Here is a 22,525-nt window from a genome sequence, read left to right as displayed (position 1 = left end):
AATAAAAGTACCCCACAACCTGATCCACCAGGCGCGCCGAGTCCTCCCCAGGAAAGGTAAAATGCGGTGATGAGCTTGTGTAGCGCGTTGGGCTCCCAGCAGCGAATCGACTTGGATAGGCAGCAAGCAATCCAAATGGAGAGGTTTTCGGCGCGATCAAGGTGCCCCTGGTAGATAAGCGAGTGATCCACTTGTAAGCGGCTTTTTGTGTGTTTCCACCCGGAAAATGCGCCTCCGCCCCTCGCCTCCACCCCGGAGCTGCGGCAAAGGTGTTAAAGAGGCGCATGCGGCTCCGGAGCCGCGGGTTGCCGACCCCTGGTCTAGCCTATTTATCATTAACATTGCAAACACAGCCTCTGAACTATTCAGGTCTCGCTGAACAAGGTCCTGTCTGAGGTGTTTTAATTGGGACAGATGGCTAGGCAAATCACCGTCTTTCTTTAATTGCAGCCTGCACAGCTTTTAGAAGAAAATCACACTGGAACCGGCATTTTCCCTCAAATGCATATCTCTTAGTTTATGCCAAACAGCTCGTGCAGTCTCCTGACCCTCTAAGTTTACCAGCAAGTGGTCTGAAACACTCAAAACAATTGTCCCCCGGGCTCTCATGTCTGCAGCATGCCACTCAGGACATTCATCTGCATCCTCCTGGGGAGGGTCATCTTCTATGGTGTGGAATAGCTTTTCCCTCTATAAAAGCACTTTCATTTTGACCTGCCACGTTGGATAGGTCTCGGGCATGAGGAGAGGAAAGGATAGAGCCATCTGGCCGGAATGTGCACAGGCCATGTCTGCTATTAATTAAAGCAAGGCACTTCCCTATGTCTGTCCTCATATTCATAAGAACCCGATCCTGCAGCTCTGCTTGTTTCAGGCTAGAGTGTTTTAAAATGTTTTAAAATGGTTTCTTAATATCCGCAGATTGTGATTTCAGATACTCTTTTGCCTCGAACAATTTCAAATCTTTTAGACTTCCAAATACTCGCTGTAACTCAAAACAAATCAGAGGAAATGCGGTATTTTGCCAACAGAAATGATGAACTGCAAAAAGAAATTGGTAAGATACCTTACAATGCTGAAGAATTCTAGTGCATTAGGAAAACACAACATTCAATTCTGTTGGGAGTTCCCCCAAGGGGTGGGCTTGCAGGTCCTTGCAAAATGGCGATCGGACTGAGAATCTGGCGGCTCCATCAGATTCAGCTCCATAGAGTGAGGGGAAGAGCCCAAGGGCGATGCACTTTCAGAGGCTGTGAGACAACTAAAAGAGATGAATGCACAAACCACCAAGGTGGGAGTGGTAGACAAACGAGGTCTGAGGAAAATACAAGGGAAAGTAAGAATAGTCAAAGACAAATGAGTTGCTCACTTGTCCTTTTATAAATCATTTACTGTGTCAACACAACTAGAAGTTATTAATATTGCAGTTGTTGTACAAGGGTCTATTATAATGACCAGAATGTAATGGATATTTAAAAGGTTTTGAATTTTTAAAGCAAATAATCAGTCCATCAATTCTGTCAAGATCTGGCAGACTGCCGGTTTAGAAGAGAAGAGTTTGGATTTGATATCCCGCCTTTCACTCCCCTTCAGGAGTCTCAAAGCGGCTAACATTCTCCTTTCCCTTCCTCCCCCACAACAAACACTCTGTAAGGTGAGGCTGAGAGACTTCAGAGAAGTGTGACTAGCCCAAGGTCACCCAGCAGCTGCATGTGGAGGATCGGAGACGCGAACCCGGTTCACCAGATTAGGAGTCTACCGCTCTTAACCACTACACCACACTGGCTTAGGTAATCAGCATGTAGTGGTTGTAATTAAAAGAAGATTTATTGCATACAGTCATTAACCTCGGAGCCGCGCACACTAGCGGCTGCTCCTCAGAAAGTTGACCTTCATCTAGGCCGCTCTCACTGTGCTGATAAGATACATTCTCATCTCCTGAGAAAGGGTGTTTTAGCCCAATGCTTTCGGATGGCTGTGGAAAATCAGTCCATCAATTCTGTCAAGATCTGGCAGACTGCTGGTTTAGAAGAGAAGAGTTTGGATTTGATATCCCGCTTTATCACTACCCGAAGGAGTCTCAAAGCGGCTAACATTCTCCTTTCCCTTCCTCCCCCACAACAAACACTCTGTAAGGTGAGTGAGGCTGAGAGACTTCAAAGAATTGTGACTAGCCCAAGGTCACCCAGCAGCTGCATGTGGAGGAGCAGAGACACGAACCTGGTTAACCAAATTAGAAGTCTACCGCTCTTAACCACTACACCACACTGGCTTAGGTAATCAGCATGTAGTGGTTGTAATTACAAGATTTATTGCATACAGTCATTAACCTCGGAGCCGCGCACACTAGCGGCTGCTCCTCAGAGAGTTGACCTTCAGCCCCCCCCCCCCCGACTGCTCATCTTGACTGTGGGAAGTCCTGTCCATGACAAATTCTAGGACACGGGGGCCATTTTCTCTAAATTATATAATTAGGCATTTGAGTGATTGGTATTAATAATTTCATTATAAATTGGTATTGTTAGAATGAGGCTATTATTGGATTGTAATTGCAAAGTAATAAAAATTATTATTAAACGAAAAGAAATATCGCTGAACATATGAGAAAATAAAAACTGGGATACAGCAATGCTTGAGTTTCTCACCAAACATGGTAGGTCAATTAGAGGCATTAGAAAAAGACACACCTTCCAAAAATGGAATAAAACAAAGGTCATTAGATGTACTTCTAGATAAGTTTTTAAAGGTTCAAACATAAAACAGTACTAACTTTTTGGAAAAAATAAGTAGTATACAAGATCCGAAATAAAAATTTTCCTGGGTTTATGCTTTAAGTGGCATGCTGATTGGCTATGATGAGCAGCAAATCAGGAAATGGTATAGCCTAAAGGGGAGGAGTTCTGGAATGCCTGACATCACAAGGGAGGTGGTTCTTAGCCAGTGGGAGGATGAAACAACCTTAAGAAGAAATTAAAGGAGAGAAAAGATTGTTCCATGACAACACCAAGGTATCCAAACAGAAATAAGTCTGATGGGTGGAACACTTTCCTTACAAGCTATGATATTTGCAGGGTCTCATTCCAGGGCCAAAAGGTCACTAAGAAGGAAAATGATAAACAGCTTTATAAAACTTCAGATAGTATTTCTCTTTTAAATACTAGAATCCAGGGTCATCCAATGAAACTGAGTGGTGGTATATTCTAGGGCTGCGTACAGGTGCCCTGCTCTGACTCATGGTCCCAGGTTGTAAATCCAGATCCAGATTATGATCCAGATCAAGATCCAAAAAAATACATTTCTTGAAATAACTCATTTCCTATCATATCAAGGGCTGCTAGATCAGATGGCTTTGATTAGACAACAGTGCTCTTCTTTCTTGAAGCCACAGCATCAGGTGTCAGGCTGCGTCTTGGCAAAAAACACACAAAATGGCCCACCAGGAGAGCCTGGATAACAGCTTCCCTCTTCTTCTTTTCCAGGACCAACACATGATCTCCAAAGTCTTGTTAGATTCAAGTGGATTTATATGTGTCCAACTGAGACCGGATCTAGTACTCCATCTTTACTGATGACCAGGAGGTAGTTGTATAATTAAATGAATATACCTTCCATTAAGGGTGGGGAAGATGTGGCCCTGTGATGGAGGAAGTTGGCACCCAGGAACATCTGAAGACCTCATAGGTCCCACACTGTCTATTAAATGGGGAACATCTTACTGGAATCCTGTAAGCTAGATGTCCAGGAGTTAAGGTAGAGGAATAGGATGTAAAATGAGAATGTGCTATATTACCTAAAACAATTTTTAAAAATGCCTTGGAATCCATATGGAACATCCTTTTGGCTTAAAAACTGAGATTGATCCAGCAAAAGAAAATGGAAGACGTTTCAGTTATATTGGACTCAACAACATCTTTATGTTGGATTGTCTACTACTACTACTACTACTAATTTTTTATGTATACCCTGTCCTCCCTGGCCAGATCCGGGCTCAGGGCGGCTAACACCAGTAAAATTACAATAAAAACATAAGGGGGGGGGACCACAAATTTAAAATCCAGGTTAAAATACCTTCTAAAATGCAGCCTCATTTTAATAGTAGCCCATAGATCAAAACCATAAGGTGAGGGAAACATAAGGGTCAGACTGAGTCCAAACCAAAGGCCACGCGGAACAGCTCTGTCTTGCAGGCCCTGTGGAAAGATGTCAAATCCCGCAGGGCCCTAGTCTGTTGTGACAGAGCATCCCAACAAGTTGGGGCCAGTACTGCAGCCCCACGTAGAGCGAGTTACAATAATCAAGCCTGGAGGTGACTGTCGCATGGATCACTGTGGCCAGATCAGGACGAGAAAGGTAAGGGTCCAACTGCTTAATACAGCAGAGATGGAAAAATGCCACCTTTGCTGTGGCTGCAACCTGCACCTCCATGGAAAGGGAGGCATCGAAGGTTACATCCAAGCTCTTGACAGAAGGCACTAGCACTAACTGAGCCCCCGCAAAAGATGGGAGTTGGCTCCCCAACCCCATGTCGTCCCAACCCAGCCAGAGGACCTCTGTCTTGAAAGGATTTAACTTCAACCGGCTCCCACGCAGCCATCCAGCCACAGCTTCCAAGCATCTGGTCAGTGTGTCCGGGGCTGAGTCAGGGCAGCCGTCCATCAAAAGATAAAGCTGGGTGTCATCAACATATTGATGACAACCCAGCCCAAAGCTCCGGACAATCTAGGCAAGGGGGCACATAAAGATATTGAAAAGCATTGGGGAAAGGATTGCACCCTGTGGGACTCCACTGTTACGATATAGAAACAATGCTGCTGGGAGCTGCTTGCTCGAAAACATCACATGATGTTGGGACTGTCCGTGGGAAACAGAGGGCACCGGAATTAGCTCAGAGTGTAATATGAGCTGTACAGGAAGTGTTTGCTCTCTCGACTGCTGGAGTTTGAAGAGAGCAGTCATGTTTTTTGTAACGCTGCAAAGACAGAAATAAAGGCATGTAAATACATTTCTGTCTATCTCTTTCCCCTGCCGGGAGGGGGGCAGGAAAGAGGGGGTGTGTTCTTCTCACGCTAAGAAGGATCACCTATCGCTACCTCTGCCTTGATCTTGCCTGGAAAGCAGACAGGGAGGTCAACAGGAGACCAAGCCGGGTGCCTGGGAGAGTTGCCAGTTTCTCCTGATAAAGGCTTGATTTCCAACATCCACACACCAAAGAGTGCCACGGCAACAACACTCTCCCTAGCGCCACCCTCTGTACCCGACCTGAGATAAAGTAACGTAGCCATTGTTGGACTGTGCCCTGAATCCCCACGTCGGCAAAGCAGTGGTCCAAAAGTTCATGATCAACCAAGTTGAAGGCTGCTGACAGATCTAAGAGAATCAGCAGTCCCGACCCGACTGACCATCGCCGCCCTATACCTAACGTGCTCATAGTCTTAATCTCCATTTGTTGTTGTCTCATTCTAGCTTGTTGTTTCACAGACAAGACTGAGAGGATGGGGAAGCCAGCGCCCGCAAAGGCTGCAGCGCCCGCAAAGGCTGCAGAGCCTGCAAAGGCTGGAGCTCCAGGAGAAGCAGAACAACCAGGAACTGGTGGTCTGTATACAGCACAGTCATATGGGATGAGGTGTCTCTTAAAGCAGAGGAATGCATGGGAAAGGGAAGTTGATGGGGAGACAGGTAGAAAGTGGAACCAGACATGTTGTGCCAGGGAAGAATGCAGGGAAAAGCCCATGCAGCTATTTGGGTGCCAGAGATCCACTAAGCCCCATAGAAACCCCAGAATTCAGCCCACTCTTTGCTGCTGGCTGTTGTGTTCCTTTACTGTGTGCAGTCCAGAATGGCTCTACCATTAGGCAGAATGAGGCAGTTGCCTCAGGTAGCAGGTGCTGGGGTGGGTAGAGATGGGTAGACCACACAAGCTGCACTGCACCTCCTCAGTTAGCCTGCTGCCGCAGCAGCAGCAGCATTGAGATAAGAGCCAATGGCCAGCCCAGCTCAGCTTGTGTATGTGGAATTATGTGTACGGAGGGAGTATCTTGTCCAGGGGTGCTGGGTATAGGAAGTGCAAGGGGCTTCAGCCATGTAAATGTGTTGAGGCCTGGGTCCCAACCCCTGCAATATTGTGGGGCTAGCATCCCCAACCATCACTGGGCAGCCTATGTATGCCCCCACCCCTGCCTGGGAGACGAGGAGCCAGGAGGGGGCTGGGACAAGCGAGGGGATCTTCACCTTCTCTCCCCCCAAACTCCCCCCGGCAGTTCAGGAGTTGAAAGGGGCCTGGGACAAGTGAGGACAATCTTTGCCTTCATTCCTCCCAGCCTCTGCCTGGTATCCTGGCAGCCGGAGGGGGCTGGGACGAGCGAGGGCGGAGATCGCCTTCTTTGCTCTGCCTCCTCCTCCCTGCCCTATGCCACACTCATACAAATTTCCACATTTACAAAAAGAAAACAGCCAAATACATTTATTCTTCAACTTCCTTTTCCCCCTTCCAGGGTTTCTTCTAATTATTATCCTCCTGCTACTGCATATTCTAATTACTCCATATAAATTATACAATATACAATATACAATATCTTTATTGTCATTGTCCCATGCAGAACAATGAAATTGAAAAACTACATAAAGCTACTACAAAACTACATAAAACTACATAAAATCTACATAAAACTACATAAAAACTGCATAAAACATTCAAAAACCTCTAAAAACTCTGAAACCCAATTTTAAAATACACTATACTATAGAGACCCCTTATGTTGCTCCATTTAAGTATAACTTACGCCATATAAAATATTTCCCACTTTCTCCCAACTTAATTATATGCTGCTGAATTTACTTTAATTCTGCTAGCATTTTTATTTGCTAGTTATCAGAAAAGTTTCCTCCAGCACTTCCTGCTGGATACGGATAATGGAGGATGACAGAGACTGCTTGCTCTGAGCAGCCTGATTGCTGTGAGGATCGAAGAATGGGGCTCAGGCAAAGCACCTTCTCAAAAAGAGCCTGAAGGAAAAGTTCAGGTTCTGAAGGGTCCAGTGGTGTCAAAATAATAACAATTTTGAAAGAAATCCTGATGGGACTACTTCGGAAAGGAGCAAATTACAAATATCTGATGGATACACCGTGATAAAACAAAATCGCTTTTCATTGGGAATACCCTGATGGAGTCTCCTTTATATTTAAAAGGTGAAAGTAGAGATGTAGAGATCCCACAGAAGCAGATCAATTCTGGAGAAAGTATGGAAAAGAATTAGCAGGAGAAAGAGCATTTTGTTTGGAGCCACAACATGAAGAAGAATCAACAGACGGGGAGAAGAGAGATAAATGAATAAAGGACAAAATGGCATTGATAATCATAATGTGGAATGTAAATGGACTCAATAATAAAACAAAAAGGCATGGTATTGAACATGTGGTAAAAATAAATAAATTTGAACGTGATTTGCTCTCAGGAAATGCATATTGCAATGAAACACAGAAGAATTCTGATCAATAAAAGATTATTGAAAGGACTTTGTGACCTCTGACTGTACAAAGAAAAGAGGTATAGTAATGTATACAAAAACCAGAATTAGATCCAAAACAATTATTTAAAGATGAGTAAGGAAGAATACTGATAATACAGATAACATCACATGGAGAGAGAAAAAAAGAATATTAATAGATGTAGATGTACCAAATGACAAAAAATCTGACTTTTAAAAGAGACGAGGAAATCTTATTCGAATATATGAATGAAAAGATAATTTTGATGATAGACATGAATGGTGTAGCTTCGCTGGAATGGGACAGCGATACAAAAGAATGGAAGCTACCTAAGGCCTTTTTCAGATGACAGAAAATTAAAGTCTAATTGATATGTGGAGAGAGAAACACCCACTGGACAGACAATTTACATTTTATTTGTCTGAGAATAATTCAGCGAGTTGAACAACTCTGTATGGATTTCTAGAAATTTGTACACTAAGGTAAAGAAAGTAGAAATTTTACCCAGGACATTATCAGATCACTATTATTATGGAATTAAGAATAGAGCAAAATTGCTGGTTCAGACTAAATGAGAATTTATTAATCAAGAGATATTAGAAAAGGGGGGAATATTAAGAGATTGATTTGAAATCAATCTGAATCAGGACACAATTTGAAAGTGGTATGGGATGCAAGTAGAGGAGTCTAAAGATTTTTTTTAAAAGAAGTGATTTAATAACTGCCTCTTTCAGTGGGTCTGAGAAGGCTCCCTCACAGAGAGAAGCATTCACCACCCCACGGAGCCCATTGCCCAGCCCTTCCCGCCTCACTTTTATAAGCCAGGATGGGCAAGGATCAAGGAGACAGGTGGTTGGTTTCACTCATCCAAGCAGCCTGTCCACATCCTCGGAGGTAACAAATTGGATGAGCAAGTAAAAAGGATGAGCAAGTAAAATCCTCAGTGATACACTGGGCAACTGATATCAATCATAATATAGACATGGAAGCATGGGAATGATTGTGGAGTATGGATAAAAAATTCACAGCATGCTATGGTTTAAGAGAAAATTATATGAAAATGATATCTTGTTGGTATCTAACAGTGAGTAAACTGGTAAGGTAAAGGTAAAGGTACCCCTGCCCGTACGGGCCAGTCTTGACAGACTCTAGGGTTGTGCACCCATCTCACTTAAGAGGACGGGGGCCAGTGCTGTCCGGAGACACTTCCGGATCACGTGGCCAGTGTGACAAAGCCGCATCTGGCGAGCTAGCGCAGCACACGGAAACGCCGTTTACCTTCCCGCCAGTAAGCGGTCCCTATTTATCTACTTGCACCCGGAGGTGCTTTCGAACTGCTAGGTTGGCAGGCGCTAGGACCGAGCAACGGGAGCGCACCCCGCCGCAGGGATTCGAACCGCTGATCTTTTGATCGGCAAGCCCTAGGCACTGACGCTTTTACCCACAGCGCCACCCGCTTCCCCCCGGGTAAACTGGTAAAAATGTATAAATCTAAATCAAACAAGTGTTGGCAATGTAACGAGAAAGAAGGTTCTTATTATCATATGTGGTGGTCTTGTAGTAAGGTTAAAGCTTACTGGGAAATGATCTACAATTAATTGAAAAGGATGTTCAAAATAACTTTTGTAAAAAAACCCCAGACGCTTGCTTTCTTTCTTTCTTTCTTTCTTTCTTTCTTTCTAAATATATATTTTTATTAAAGATTTCTTGGTTAACAAAAGTATGTGCAATGTCTCTTATTTTTCAAGTTACACTTTCTACAGATCAGTTTCATTTGTTGAGACATTAGTGTTGCAGTAGGAAGAAAAGGGGGTAAGAGGTGGAGGGGGGAATGGTGAGTCCGGTGGGGTCGGGTGCCAATGTTTCACCTCAGATCATATAAATCTTTCGCCTTTTGAAGCTTTTCTTTTGGGAATTATGGGGACAGAACTACCCAAATTGTATAGAAATTCATTTATGTATGCTACTACAGCAGGAAGAATGCTACTTGCCCCAAAGTGGAAAGAAGCAGAAGTCTCAGCAAAGGAGAAATGGCTACAAAAACTTATGGAATATGTGTGAGCATTAAATGCCCATTTGCAGATAGTAAATTCAGTCCTTTACAGCAGAATGCAGAAGAAGCAACTGTGGTTGGAATAGTAACACCAAAGGTTTTATTTATAAAGCAAATAACAAAACAACAAGAGGACACTCACATCCATCTTCTTCAGCAGAGGAGCAGAGAGAGAGAGCAGAGAGAGTTAGGAGACATTTAAATAGTTCCCATACTCATACATCAATTAAGTAAATAAAGGCAACCTGCAACATTGTGCAATGTGAGAATGAGACATTACAATACTAACAATATGCATAAATGGCAAAAGTTATGGGAAGAATAAGAAATCGAGATAACAAACTTTTTATAACGGAATGGAAATGGTTTATTGAATATTTACAGATAAGTTGAAAACAGATAAAAACATTAGGATTATGATAATAACGTGCAGTTTTATAAGAATATATACAGGTATTTAAAGTAGATAATTAAATGAGCAAGTTAAATAAATTGGGATATGCAGAAGATATTAAAAAATATATTTAAGGAACCACAGAAAGAGGAGAAAGGAAGTCAAACTTTGAAATGTTAAAATGATTGTAAAACTAATGAAATCTATAAACTTGAAAAGTATAGATTAAAACTTTTTAAAAAAGAAAAAAGATGGAAAAGTTTCCTCAAGTAGCAAGGCATCTCGCCTTGCTTCCTCCATCTGCTTAGCACCCCAAGGACCCACCCCCTGAACCACTGAATGTCTCTAGCTAATGGCTACCACAGTGTATGAAAACCCTTTTTTCTGGGGTGGCAATGATATGTTGGCTACTGATGGCTAAAGCAGAATTGTCTTTCTTCAAGCATCTGGTTTTCAGAAGTTTGTAACCTTCATGAAATCTCCCACGGGTGAATACATTGTCATATTTACGATCATCCTCTTTACTGTGCTGACACTGCTGCTTTTCCTGCTATGTGAGTACATAATTGGCGTACTTTGCTACTACTATCCTGGGCTTTGCTTGAATGCCAATAGCATTTCCAAAAAGAGATGGTAGGATCCAGTTTCCATTAACCCCATTTATCCGCTCTCTTTGATATCAGGGAGGGAGTTACAGCTGTCACCCACTGAAAGCAATGACACTGTTTTGTTCTCCCTGAATAAGTGAGTTCCAGCATTTGGAACAGAAGCACAGGCTAACACAAGTCCCTGGGACACCCTGGGCAATTCCCTTTCCCAGTTGCCATTCTCTGCTCCTTTCCCAACTAATCCTCATTTGCTTTGGAAGACCCCCCATTCCTGATCCTTGCCAGCCTGCCCTCTGCTAGGGCTCCAGTCCCCTGAAGGAAAGTGCTTGGGGAAAACAGGCTGCAGAGGATAAGGCCATGGCCAAAGTGGGTGGGTCCAGAGTCTACCTAAATATCTAGATATATGCAGGGCTTTTTTCAGCTGGAATTCATCAGGACTATGTTCTGGCCCCTCTCAGGTGGGTGCTGTTGCCATTTTAAGAGAAGAAGGGAGGCATTCGTGCTGAGTTCCAGCACCTCTTTTTGTAGAAAAATAGCACTGGATAGATGAGCCCTTGACCTATTTGCACACCTAATTCATTTTCAAAGGGCACTCAAAACTAAGCAAATCTCGAGTGGAGGGAATCAAATGATCCAAGAATTTGCATATTTAAAGCATGTGGCAGAGCATGAGGCAGCCTGGCAAATGCAAGACTGTAGGACACAGAGGACAGATGTATCTAGACAACCAAAAATCCAAAGCTCTCAAAGGAAGGCCAAACCATCTGATGAGAGAAGTAACAGGCCAAATTGAAACAGCGGCTGCCCTGCTGGTCTGAAGTCCTACCAAGAGCTGAGAGCAGGAAATATTAATAGAAGTCATATTCATGGTTTTCTTGATTTGATTTCTTATCTGTGTTACAAGTCATCAATTTAAATTCAATATTAAAAGCAGTTTGAAACCAAGTATCCCCTCCCACAGGTAGTCAGACATTTTAATCATTTCTTTTCTACCTACCTCCTCCTTAGATCAAAAGGAAATAAAAAAAAGAGATGAGTTTCAAATGGCAATCGATATGATTCGGACATTTGTTGTTGGGCTTGATACAATCCATGAAGACAAGGATGGTAAGCATTTTTTAATCACAGTTCCATCGCTCAGCAGGAAGAAAAGCAGATGGTTGTGATTCTCACATCCCCCCACTAGAAATGCTGTCCTTCCCCATCAAATTGTAATTCACAAAGTATTCTTTGTATATTTGGCTTTACTATGTGACAAAGTGGGGAATTGTTTTGTGACCCTGTGATTCCCAGCAGAAAGAAGAGGAAGATTAGAGATACTTCATGAGGCAGTTTTAATATGAGAATAGGATAGTGGATTGTATGGGTCTTTCATCTGATCCAGCTGCAGGATTCTTCTGAGGCTTTTCATTGGTGATCTCAGCCACAGAGAATCAAGTCTGTCCTCATATTCATAAGAACCTGATCCTTGAGCTCTGCTTCTTGTTTCAGGCTAGAGTGTTTGAAAATGTTTGAAAATGGTTTCTTAATATTTGCAGATTGTTATTTCAGATTCTCTTTTGCCTTGAACTATTTCAAATCTTTTAGACTTCGGAATACTCGCTGTAGCACAAAACAAATCAGAGGAAATGCGGTATCTTGCCAACAAAAATGATGAACTACAAAAAGTAATTGGTAAGCTACCCTATGATGCTGAAGAATTGTAGTGCAGTGGGAACATGCCCTGAGTCTGCGCCAGCTGAAAGCCCCTCCTCTAGCTGAAAACTCTTAGAGCCAGAGCAGAGTGCTGCCCTCCTTTGCATCCAGCCACCCTAGGGAAACATCAGAGATATTTAGTTCAGCTCTCCTGAACTTTTGAATTGACTTAGCCTCTATGGTTAGGAAAGAAAAGATTTTGCCATTCTTTGCTATAAGAGACAATCTTTATTTTCTATTTTATTTTTTTATAATTAATTTTTATTCAGTTTCTAATATACATTCCATCCATATTTAACATCCGCCTCTAACATATACATCTTTTAGACTTCCTCAGCCTATCTGACAATTTTCCATATTATCACTACTACTCACATTTCTTAAATTTATATTGCACTTTACCAATCTTAATCTTATCATATCTTTCAAGCAACATTTCAATCAATCATTTTCACAAAGCTTCTTGAAAGCCTACAAGCGTTAGTTGCTCCTCACATACATTTTTGATATATTCTGTAAATTTATTCCAGTCCTCGGTGAATCTCTGATCGCGTTGGTTCCGAATTTTTCCCGTCAATTTGTCAATTTCTGCATATTCCATCAGCTTCATTCTCCATTCTTCCCTAGTCGGCATTTCTTCCTGTTTCCATTTCTGGGCCATCAAAATTTTTGCTGCTGTCACTGCATACCTAAATAATTTCACATCATTCTTTTTAATTTCATTCCCTAATATTCCTAATAGAAATGCTTCTGGTTTCTTAATAAAAGTATATTTCCAAAAAAAAATCATCTCATTATAAATCATTTCCCAGAAACCTTTCACTTTCTTACATTCCCACCACATATGATAAAATGTCCCCTCTTTTTCCTTACATTTCCAACATTTGTTGCTGAGTTTATACATCTTACCAAGTTTCACTGGTGTTACATACCACCTATACATCATTTTATTACATTTTCTTTTATTTTAGTGCATGCAGTGAATTTCATTCCTTCTTTCCACAATTTTATCCATTGATCAAATTGTATATTATATCCGAAATCTTTGGCCCACTGAATCATAACTGATTTTACTTCCTCATCTTTTGTATGCCACTCAAGTAATAATTTATACATTTTTGACAGAGTTTAAACATCACTATTCAAGATTTCTTGTTGAAACCTCGATATCTTTTCCTGGAAACCTCTTTCTGACAACTCCTTTTTAAACATTGCATTTATCTGGTAATAGTGCAACCAGTCATTTACATTTTTTTTAACTTCTTCATATGGTTTCAGTTTCCATTTATTACCTTCTTTTATCATCAAATTCTCATATGTAATCCATCTCCCTGACATATTGACCTTTTTCACACTCAAAATCTCCAATGGTGATAACCAATATGGAGTTTTAAACTCTAATAAATTTTTATACCTGTTCCAAACTTCAATCAACGGCCTTCTAAAGATGTGATTTTCAAAACCTTTGTGCACTCTGTTCTTTTCACACCATAAATGCGCGTGCCAACCGAATCTGTTATCATACCCTTCTAAATCCAGCAATTGTGTATTTTCTAACTTTATCCATTATTTCACCCAGCAAAGACACGAAGCTTCAAAATATAACTTAAAATCTGGCAGGGCGAAGCCTCCTCTATCTTTTGCATCTGTTAATATCTTAAATTTTATTCTTGGCTTCTTGCCCTGCCAGATATATCTTGACATTACTCTTTGCCATTCTTTAAATATTGACACACCTTTAATTATTGGAATTGTTTGAAACAAAAACAACATTTTTCGGTAACACACTCATCTTTATCGTTGCAATTCTTCCCCATAATGCAATCATTCTTCCCCACACCTCTGGGTCACGTTTGATTTTATTCCATATTGGTACATAATTATTTTGAAACAGATCAATACTCCTGGGAGTTAATGTAATCACTAAATACTTAACTTTCTTAACCACATTCATCTCTGTTGTATCTCTTGATCGATGTTCTTAGCCATTATTTTAGTTTTTTTCCTGTTTAACTTAAAACCGGACAGCTTACCAAACTGTTCTATCTCTTCTAACACCTCTTTAACACTCTGCTCAGGATCTTCTATAGTTATAACCAAGTCATCGGCAAAGGCTTTAACCTTGTATTCATTACAACCAAGTGTCACACCTTTTATATTTTCATTGTTTCTTAGTGTTCTTAGAAAGCCTTCAAGGACCGAAATGAATGATAATGGAGACAAAGGACACCCTTGTCTTGTACCCTTAGTTATAGCAAGTTATAGCTGTTGTAACATAGTTATAGCTGTTGTAACATTATTGACAATTAATTTTGCTCTCTGATCCAAATATATTGCCTTTATACCATTGAAAAAAGCTTGACCCATATCCATATATTCCAAATTCTTTAACATAAATTCCCAAGAAATATTATCGAAGGCCTTCTCAGCGTCCACAAATATCAACATTGCTTGTTTATCCTTCCTGTTTGACATATACTCTATTATATTAATTACATTTCTTATGTTATCTTTCATCTGCCTACCAGGAAGGAAACCTGTTTGATCCTTGTGAATCATTTCCTTTAATACCTTTTTATCCTACTTGCTAAAATGCTTGCAAACATTTTATAGTCGTTGTTCAATAGTGAAATTGGCCTATAGTTTTTAACCTGCGTTAAATCAGAGTCTTGTTTGGGAATAAATGTTATATATGCTTCTTTCCAGGTCTCAGGTATTTCTCCTTCTTTCAATATATTATTCATTACTTCTCTTAATGGTACAAGTAGGGTGTGTTTCATTTCTTTATAATATCTAGCACTGAATCCATCCGGTCCCGGCAACTTCCCACTTTTCAAATCCTTTATTGCCATTTGGATCTCTTCTAATTCTATTGGTTCATTCAGTTAGTTTTATTGCTCTCTGATATTTTTTGCACCTTTTTCTTCTTTAAATACTCCTCCATTGTCTTTATGTTAATTTTCTCCTTTCTTTTGTATAAATCACGGTAAAAGTCCACAAACCCTTTCCTTATTCCTTTCGGATTCTCAATTTCTTGATCTTCTATTTTGATTTTATTAATCGTATTTTGTTCTTTCCTTTTTTTAATTTGCCACGCTAGCCATTTCCCTGATTTATTTGCAAATTCAAAGTTCTTTTGTTTCATTCTTCTTATATTCCATTCTACTTCTTTATTAATTATCATCGCAAATTGTGTCTGGAGCATTTTTATACTTTGCTTAACCTTTTCATCCTTAGGTCTTATAGTTATTTTTTTTTTTCATTCTCCATTATTTGTCTTAAAATTTCTTTTTTCCCTTTTTCTCTCATTTTATTTTTGATCGCATTTTGTTGAATAAAGAATCCTCTCATGACCGCTTTACTTGCATCCCAAACCATGCTCATCTTTGTTCCCTTGTTAACATTGTTTACAAAATAATCCATTAAACATTTCTGAGCTCTATCCACTATCCTCTGGTCATCAAAAAGACTTTCATTTAATCTCCACCGGAAAGATTTTTCTTCATATCCTTTTAAAATAGTTTTTACTGCATTGTGATCTGATAAAACTTTAGGTTGAATCTCAATCTTTATTATTCTTGTAGTTATTTCACTAGAAACCCAAATCTGATCAATTCGTGACATTGATTGATTTACCTCTGAATGAAAAGTGAATTGTTTTTCTAATGGGTGTCTCAATCTCCATATATCCACCAAATTACAATTTTCCACCATGTCAAAAAAAGTTTTTGGTAATTTCCCCTCTTTCGTTTTACCTTTAACTCGAAGTCTATCCATCTCCGTTGAAACCACTCCATTCATACTACCCATTATTATTACCTTTTGATCCAAATGTTCAAATAATTTTTCCTCCAAACCTTTAAAGAATTCCGCTTTCCTACCATTTGGTGCATACACTCCAATAATTATCAATTTCTCGTCATGCCAATTGACATGGACTGCTATGTTCCTTCCTTCCTCATCCTTAAATAGTTGTTGTGCCTCTTATTTATTTTTTATGTACAAAACCACCCCTCTCTTTTTGCTTTTATCCGATGATATAAATTCATTTCCCAATTTTTTGTTGAGTAAAATTTTCTTATGTGTTTTTTTAACGTGTCTCTTGCAAACAAATAATGTCCAAATTCTTTTGTTTTAAATATTGTCCCACTTTATTCCTTTTTTTTATCATTCATTCCATTCACATTCCATGTCCATAATTTTAGTGCCATAGTGTCTGCCAATTAAATATCTTTTCTTTTATATTTTTATTTTTCTTCCTCTTCTTGTTCTTTTTCAATTTCTTCTTCCTCTTCCCGTTTTCCTCCTCTTCCCCCTCTTCCATCCCTTCTGCTTCGCTCCTCTTTCTCCTCCAGCTCTGCCGAGTCTCCCTCATCACCTCTTGCTCCTGCCACCTCTGCTTCTTTTCCTTCTCTGGTCAGCTCTTTGTATCTTCTGTAAAATTTATCCACTTCGTCTGATTTTGTCAGCCTGTGCCTCTTCCCTTTATATGTAAATGCTACGCCTTCTGGAAATTCCCATTTAAATTCAATGTCTTTTTTTCTTCAAAGTTTGAACCAATTGTCTATATTGGTCCCTTTTTTTCAGAAGTCTCATCGGCACTTCTTTAAAAATAATTATATAATTTCCATCAATATTTAAACGTTTCTCCCTATTTTTTTGCAAAATCAAATTTCTCATTTCTCTATCTTTGAAGATAAATAAACAATCTCCAGGGAATTTCTTCACTCTAGTCGATCTTGTTTTAATCCGAAAAGCATTTTGTATTGTTTTCTCCACTTCTTCTATTTTCATGTCCAACCATTGGGCAATTTCTGCCGTCAATTTCTCTTTAATTCTTTCTCCCTGGGCTTCTGGCACAGACCTCAATCTCAGATTAGTTTCCTGTTGCTGAAGTTCAGTCATCGCAACCGCATCCCACAATTCATCCTGCGTCCTATTCACTTCTGACATTTCCGCCCTGATTTTTTCCTCTTCCTTCCGGACCTCTCTCATTTCTAATTTTGCCCTTTTCATTCCTTCTTCTAAATTCTGTGTTCTTTTGACAATTTCTGTATTCTTTTTAGCAATTTCTTTCATCTGATCTTTTAATTCATTTACTGTTAAGTCTATTTTATTATCCAGTTGCTCTACTTTTGTTTCCATTTGATCTAATTTACTCTCAATATTTTTCTCACTGCTTTTTATATCTGTTTTCAATTCTGTAAACATCTTTACAATATCTGCTTTCCACTCTGGTTCCTGTCTTGAACCCTTTCTTTCTCCTGGTGTTGCGCCTTCACTTTTTTTCTGTATATGTGACATTTTTAATTAGACAGAAAAGTCAAAAGTCATATTTTTCAAGACAAGAAATAAAAATAAAAATTAACAAATTTGTTAATTTCAATATTCAAGATAATTTTCAATATCACTCTTATCAATTTCTAATTCATTAATCTAACACCTCAATTATAACCAGAGTAGGAAGCTCATAAATATTGTACAATATACCCCTTCCAAATTGTTAAATAAACTCCTTAAATGCAGCAAATGAATCAAAACCCTTGAATACAGTAAATGTATCCCAGCAACCTACGTGCCTTCTTGCCACTTGCTTGGCTATTTCCCTGGAATTGGTTGCAGACTTCAAAATAAAACAAAGAACGTTCCCCTTCTTAAACCCTTTAAACAGTATCCTGCAGTACCCTACTATTTAAATCCAATAGTACAAATATAAGGTGATGAAAAGACCCAAAGTGCAAACTGGAAGATTCAAACCGGTGGTCCCAAGGGAAAAAAGAAAGGGGGAGAAGAGGGAAAAAACCATATGAAAAGAAACCTTTTTCTTCCGAGCTGTCATGTCCAAATATAACTCCCAAAAGCAAATCCTCGATAATTGTATCCACAGGGGAAGGAAAGACTCCTTTACTGGCAACAAAATGGCTGCAGGAAGCTCCTTCACAGGCAGCAAAATGGCACTTTGTATCTCTAACTTTGTAACTCCAAAGGGGGGGGGGTTGTACTCCGCACACACACACACAAAAGTTTATAATTCCAAAGTCCTTGAGAATTTCAACCCCTGAAAGCAAAAAAGGTTGGTGTCCACAATCTTAAATTCCCTTTCTTATTACTTGAGCCGACAGACTCTATTTATTTTCCAAATCCATGCCTTAGAGTCCGTAACTTTTAAAGTGAAAGTAATCCAGCTCGCTGTCTCCCGATGTCTCCCCAACACTCACAGCCGATTCTCCGACGGGCTGTTTTCACATGCTTCTCAACAAATCTTTTCCCCCTCTTAATTATAACTCAATTTTGGTCTTTGTGAGAAGCCTTTCTAATAAAAACCGTCTAATATATCCATAAAGCTTTTCGCTTGTCGTAACTTACAGTTTTTTGCGCTCCGCGAATTCCTCTTGCGTCTAAATAAAATTCCCGGCAAGGCTGACCTCCTTTTTTCCACCTTACCGCCGTGAATTAGTTCAAATCCGAATTTTAAATTCAGCTTTTTTCAAGTTCCAATTCGTTTTCTTTTTGTTTGAGAACAGATCGCTCTGTGCGCAAGCTAGGGGCTTCGCTATGGAGAGATAGAAATGGCTTCCCGCTGCCGATGTCTCAACCCCGCCGCACTCGTCGCCTCCAAAAAGGGGGCTACTTGGCGGTCGGGGGAGAATTTAACTGGCAGTGCCGGGACCCCTGCCTCTTGAATTGCCTTCCAAGAGTATTTGGGGGGCTTACTTAGATTTTCTGAGCACAGGGAAGATCTCTGTGCTTGATGTGTAAGTGAAGAGAGAGTCCTCCCGTCAGAGACCGGAGCCATAGCATTTATCTCTGACTCTTCTCTGGTGAGAAGTGAAAGTAACTTCACAGACAAAGAACTCAGCTCCTGGATGTAGGAAGCTTCTCCCCAGATGCAGGACACATAGAGGTTAACCCTATAACCGCCAAACCTCACAAACCTTACCGACTGAAACATGCCCAACACAATGGAAACAGACTCTGCTCTGGACATTCTTTGAGATTTTTCTGCTGTAATAGCAGGGTGGGTCAAGATGCCAGGGGATGCAAGCAATTTTATCCACAAATGCTTTGCAAGCAAGTCACAGAAAGCTGCTTCCAGTTGTATCATCTCCTTTGGGCCAAACTGTAGCAGGCCCCACACTACCTGGGAAGGAAAACTCTGCTGGATAGCACAATGGAGGAAGCAAAGCAAGGCTTCTTTGTATCCTTCACTGCCACTTGGAAGGTTTGAGGATGAACCCTCACCAGTAGTTTAATGCATTCAATTAGATTTTTCCTCCACTTGCGTTCAAGCCATCTCCCAACTCCTCTGCAGTATACTAGGGGGCAAAACAGGCTGCATGAAGTGGGAGAGGGTACTCAGGGCCAATTGTGTCCATGGCCCAAGCCAAGGCAGGGAGTCAGGTGGGCAGCATATACTTTGTTGTTGATGTTGTTATTTGGTTGTTCCAGAGATCAGCCAAAACTCTGCAGGAGCACCTGTCAGATCACCTGGAAAATCCCCCAGAGCCATTTGGAAGCCCACTGGATTTGGAAGCCCACTAGATCCATCCTGTCAACTCCAGCAGGGAGAATGGTTGGCAGCAAACTGGGTGGTAAACCAGCAGAATCCCTCATCTGTCCCAGTTGCCCAATGCCAGGAACCTACATTCTAGATTCCCCTCCCCCCTCCACAACTTAACAGAGGGCCTGGAGAGAGAAAGATAATTTTGATAAACCACAGCTACTCCCCCTTCCCAACCTTCAAGTCTGCCCTGATGCTGCCCTGAGTATCCAGGTGGAAACAAGTAGGTGAGGTTCCTGACTGCACCCCCTGTTCCAGCTATGCCCACCCAGGTATTTACTGCACCATCAACATGGGTTGAAGAGTGAATGTTTTTCTTGTTTTAAGATTTCTGAGCTTCCTAGATGAATATATGTTACCATGCGGTGACAGAAATGAACTTAACAAAAATAATTGAAATCTGCACAGGCATACAAGGTGGTTCCCCTTAAATTCCCTATCTTGTTTTCTTTTTCTGATCTTCCTGCATATCTGGCTTGACTCGAAGAGCACCTTACTGAAAACTTTAATGAGGGTTGGTTTGTATATCAAAGGACAATGTATATCCTTTCTCGTGAACAAGACTCATGGGCAGATTCCAAAAAAAAATGTGAGAGGGAAGGTGCCAAGCTCCTTTCTATGGAAACATATCAAGAACAGGTGAGCATCAAAGCTAAGTATAGGAAATGTAGGTGATCTTCTTGAGCCAAAGGGCTCCTATCATCACTATCCATTTAGGAAGGTTACATGTACCTGTATGCAGCCAAGACAGCAATTCCATCAGTCAAACCAAGGGGTGGGAGGGGCAGGGAGAGCTGCTACCCTCTGGGACTCAATAAGGTGTCTTGGAGCTGCTGAGCTCTAATAGAATGAAGCTGGCAGTCAGGAAGGAGATCTTCAAGGAGGAGGAGGAGGAGGAGGAGGAGGAGGAGGAGGAGGATATACTTCAGAGGCATCTATCTCTTGGATTCTCTGTAAATTCTTCCTCTGCTCTTTGAGATGTATTGAGTGCTTAGAATCAAACGTTTCCCTCACCACGCTAACCTTCTGGCAGGAGAGTATCATGAAGATGACTCTAGAGGAGCTTGCAAGGAATATCCTTTTCCCAGCCCTTTAGCCCTGGCACAGGGGCTACTGGGGTGCTGCAAGGCACAGACATGTGTGAGATCCCATCATCATGCCATCAACCCTACCACAACCGGACTGATTCCAGTGTCTCTGGAACCAACCATCAAGCATGGATGCAGAAATTGGAGTATTTGACACACAGGTCACTGTCCCGCTAGGTGGTTCCAAGACCAACTGTTCTCTGGCACAGTCATTTACAGTATCTGGAAATTAAAACTCTGTGTCATGACTGGAAGACATATGTAGTCAGTCTGGGTGAGGGCAGGTGAAGTTCCCCTTCACTACAATATTTCCTCTAAGGGATGCTTCCTTGATTCCATCACCATTATCTTCTCATTCATCATCATCATCATCACCATCAGCATCATAATTTTGATCAGGGGGAGAATACCACATCAAGTATATGAAATTATTATTGGAGATGGGAATACAATGTATAGTTTTGATCACTTTCCCGCCAAAATTTGGAGTGGGTCTTCAAATGTGATACCTTCTCCTTTTAAAATGTGTTTGTTTCATATCTGTTGAATTTCTGTAAAGGGCTATAGTCTCCCAGAGAAAGGGACATTGCCTTAAAAGATTTTATTTGTTCTTTCTCAACACCCCTACCCTAGAATTTTATAAACCAGCAAGTACAAAACCGTAAGAAGTTTTTTTGGTTTGGAGTCTTTAAAGACAAGGCAAAGAAATGGAGATGGCTGTCAGGAATAGAGGCTATAATCACGTAAGTTTCTGCAGAAATATATGTTAATGGCATGCATTCCAAAAAGTTGCAGATTCTGTTTACATAATTCATTCTTTCCCTTTCCAATATATTTTGCTATGCAATTTTCTCTGCTACCAAAGACCTACATATATACTACTCCACATCATTGCCCAGATGAGCGGGTGCTGCTTCTCACTAGGTTGGAGAGACTGGAAGGCTTCTCTTCCTGCTTCTCTAACCTAATGAATGTGGTGATTCGGAAGAGGCTGAAGGCAGGCTTTTAAATGGTTTGTGCTCCTTAGTTCAGCTTCAAAAGGACTTGCAGGAACGTAAAGCTGAGCAACACTGTCAGATGGCAGTTTAAGACACTTCATGGTTCCCTTTAAGTATCTAACAACTCTTTTCAGCTTGTGTGGATGGATGTACAAGGTCAGAGTAAGATCTCACTCACCCACAGCTTGGGAGTAGAACAGAGAACTGGTCTGGCATTTATTACCAAGACTGCATTAACAGAGGGCTGCTTTCAATTTTGCAAGGTCTCCTGCAACAAAATCCAATGACATTCATCTCTATTGATGCACCCAATACCAACCACGAATCCTTTTTGACAAAGGTATTGAGTAAACTTTACAAACAGACAGTGGGGTTGTATAATACAAGCTGGGAAATTAAACCCTGTATGCCAGCGGTTCCCAGTTAGCTAAGTACTGCAGACCATTTTCAAAAGCCACGCCATGGGCCACCGTACCTTTGAACATTTTGATATCTCTGTGGCAGTTTTAGTTATGTGAATGACACCATAAAACCCCCGGGTGGGTGGTCCGTGGACCACCAATTGGGAGCCACTACTGTATGTGATCTTAGACTTGATCACCCGAACATCTCATGGGAGTAAAAAACACCTACTATTACTAGT

The 22,525-nt window shown here is 40.8% G+C and overlaps 2 protein-coding genes across 13 annotated transcripts in view; both read left to right on the top strand.

Moving 5' to 3' along the window:
- LOC310657666 (CD209 antigen-like protein C) overlaps positions 1–986 on the top strand; it is a 123,672-nt gene extending 122,686 nt beyond the window's left edge. Inside the window, exon 7 of the transcript XR_014501852.1 lies at positions 971–986. The gene's annotated coding sequence lies outside the window, so the exon portion shown is untranslated. The remainder of the gene's footprint in view (positions 1–970) is intronic.
- Positions 987–2,878: 1,892 nt separating this feature from the next.
- Positions 2,879–22,525, top strand: part of LOC310657667 (perlucin-like protein) — a 126,245-nt gene continuing 106,598 nt past the window's right edge. For 2 of the 12 annotated variants that reach the window (XR_014501864.1, XM_083398721.1), the window contains exons 1-8: positions 2,881–3,008; positions 3,480–3,579; positions 5,464–5,592; positions 10,376–10,486; positions 11,549–11,647; positions 12,128–12,214; positions 20,284–20,435; positions 21,518–21,627. Coding sequence is in view for 8 of the 12 variants with exons in the window: in XM_083398721.1 (XP_083254847.1) it covers positions 5,493–5,592; positions 10,376–10,486; positions 11,549–11,647; positions 12,128–12,214; positions 20,284–20,435; positions 21,518–21,627 (659 nt within the window). In the remaining 4 variants the exon portion in view is untranslated. Of the gene's footprint in view, positions 3,009–3,074; positions 3,094–3,479; positions 3,583–5,463; positions 5,593–10,375; positions 10,487–11,548; positions 11,648–12,127; positions 12,215–20,283; positions 20,436–21,517; positions 21,628–22,525 lie in introns of those variants that run through there. The other 10 variants (XM_083398709.1, XM_083398714.1, XR_014501865.1 and 7 more) reach the window with 9 other exon arrangements.

The sequence above is a fragment of the Podarcis tiliguerta genome (assembly GCF_965153285.1).
Source record: "Podarcis tiliguerta genome assembly, chromosome: 9".
Classification (NCBI taxonomy): domain Eukaryota; kingdom Metazoa; phylum Chordata; class Lepidosauria; order Squamata; family Lacertidae; genus Podarcis; species Podarcis tiliguerta.
This window is presented reverse-complemented; position numbering and strand designations above follow the sequence as displayed.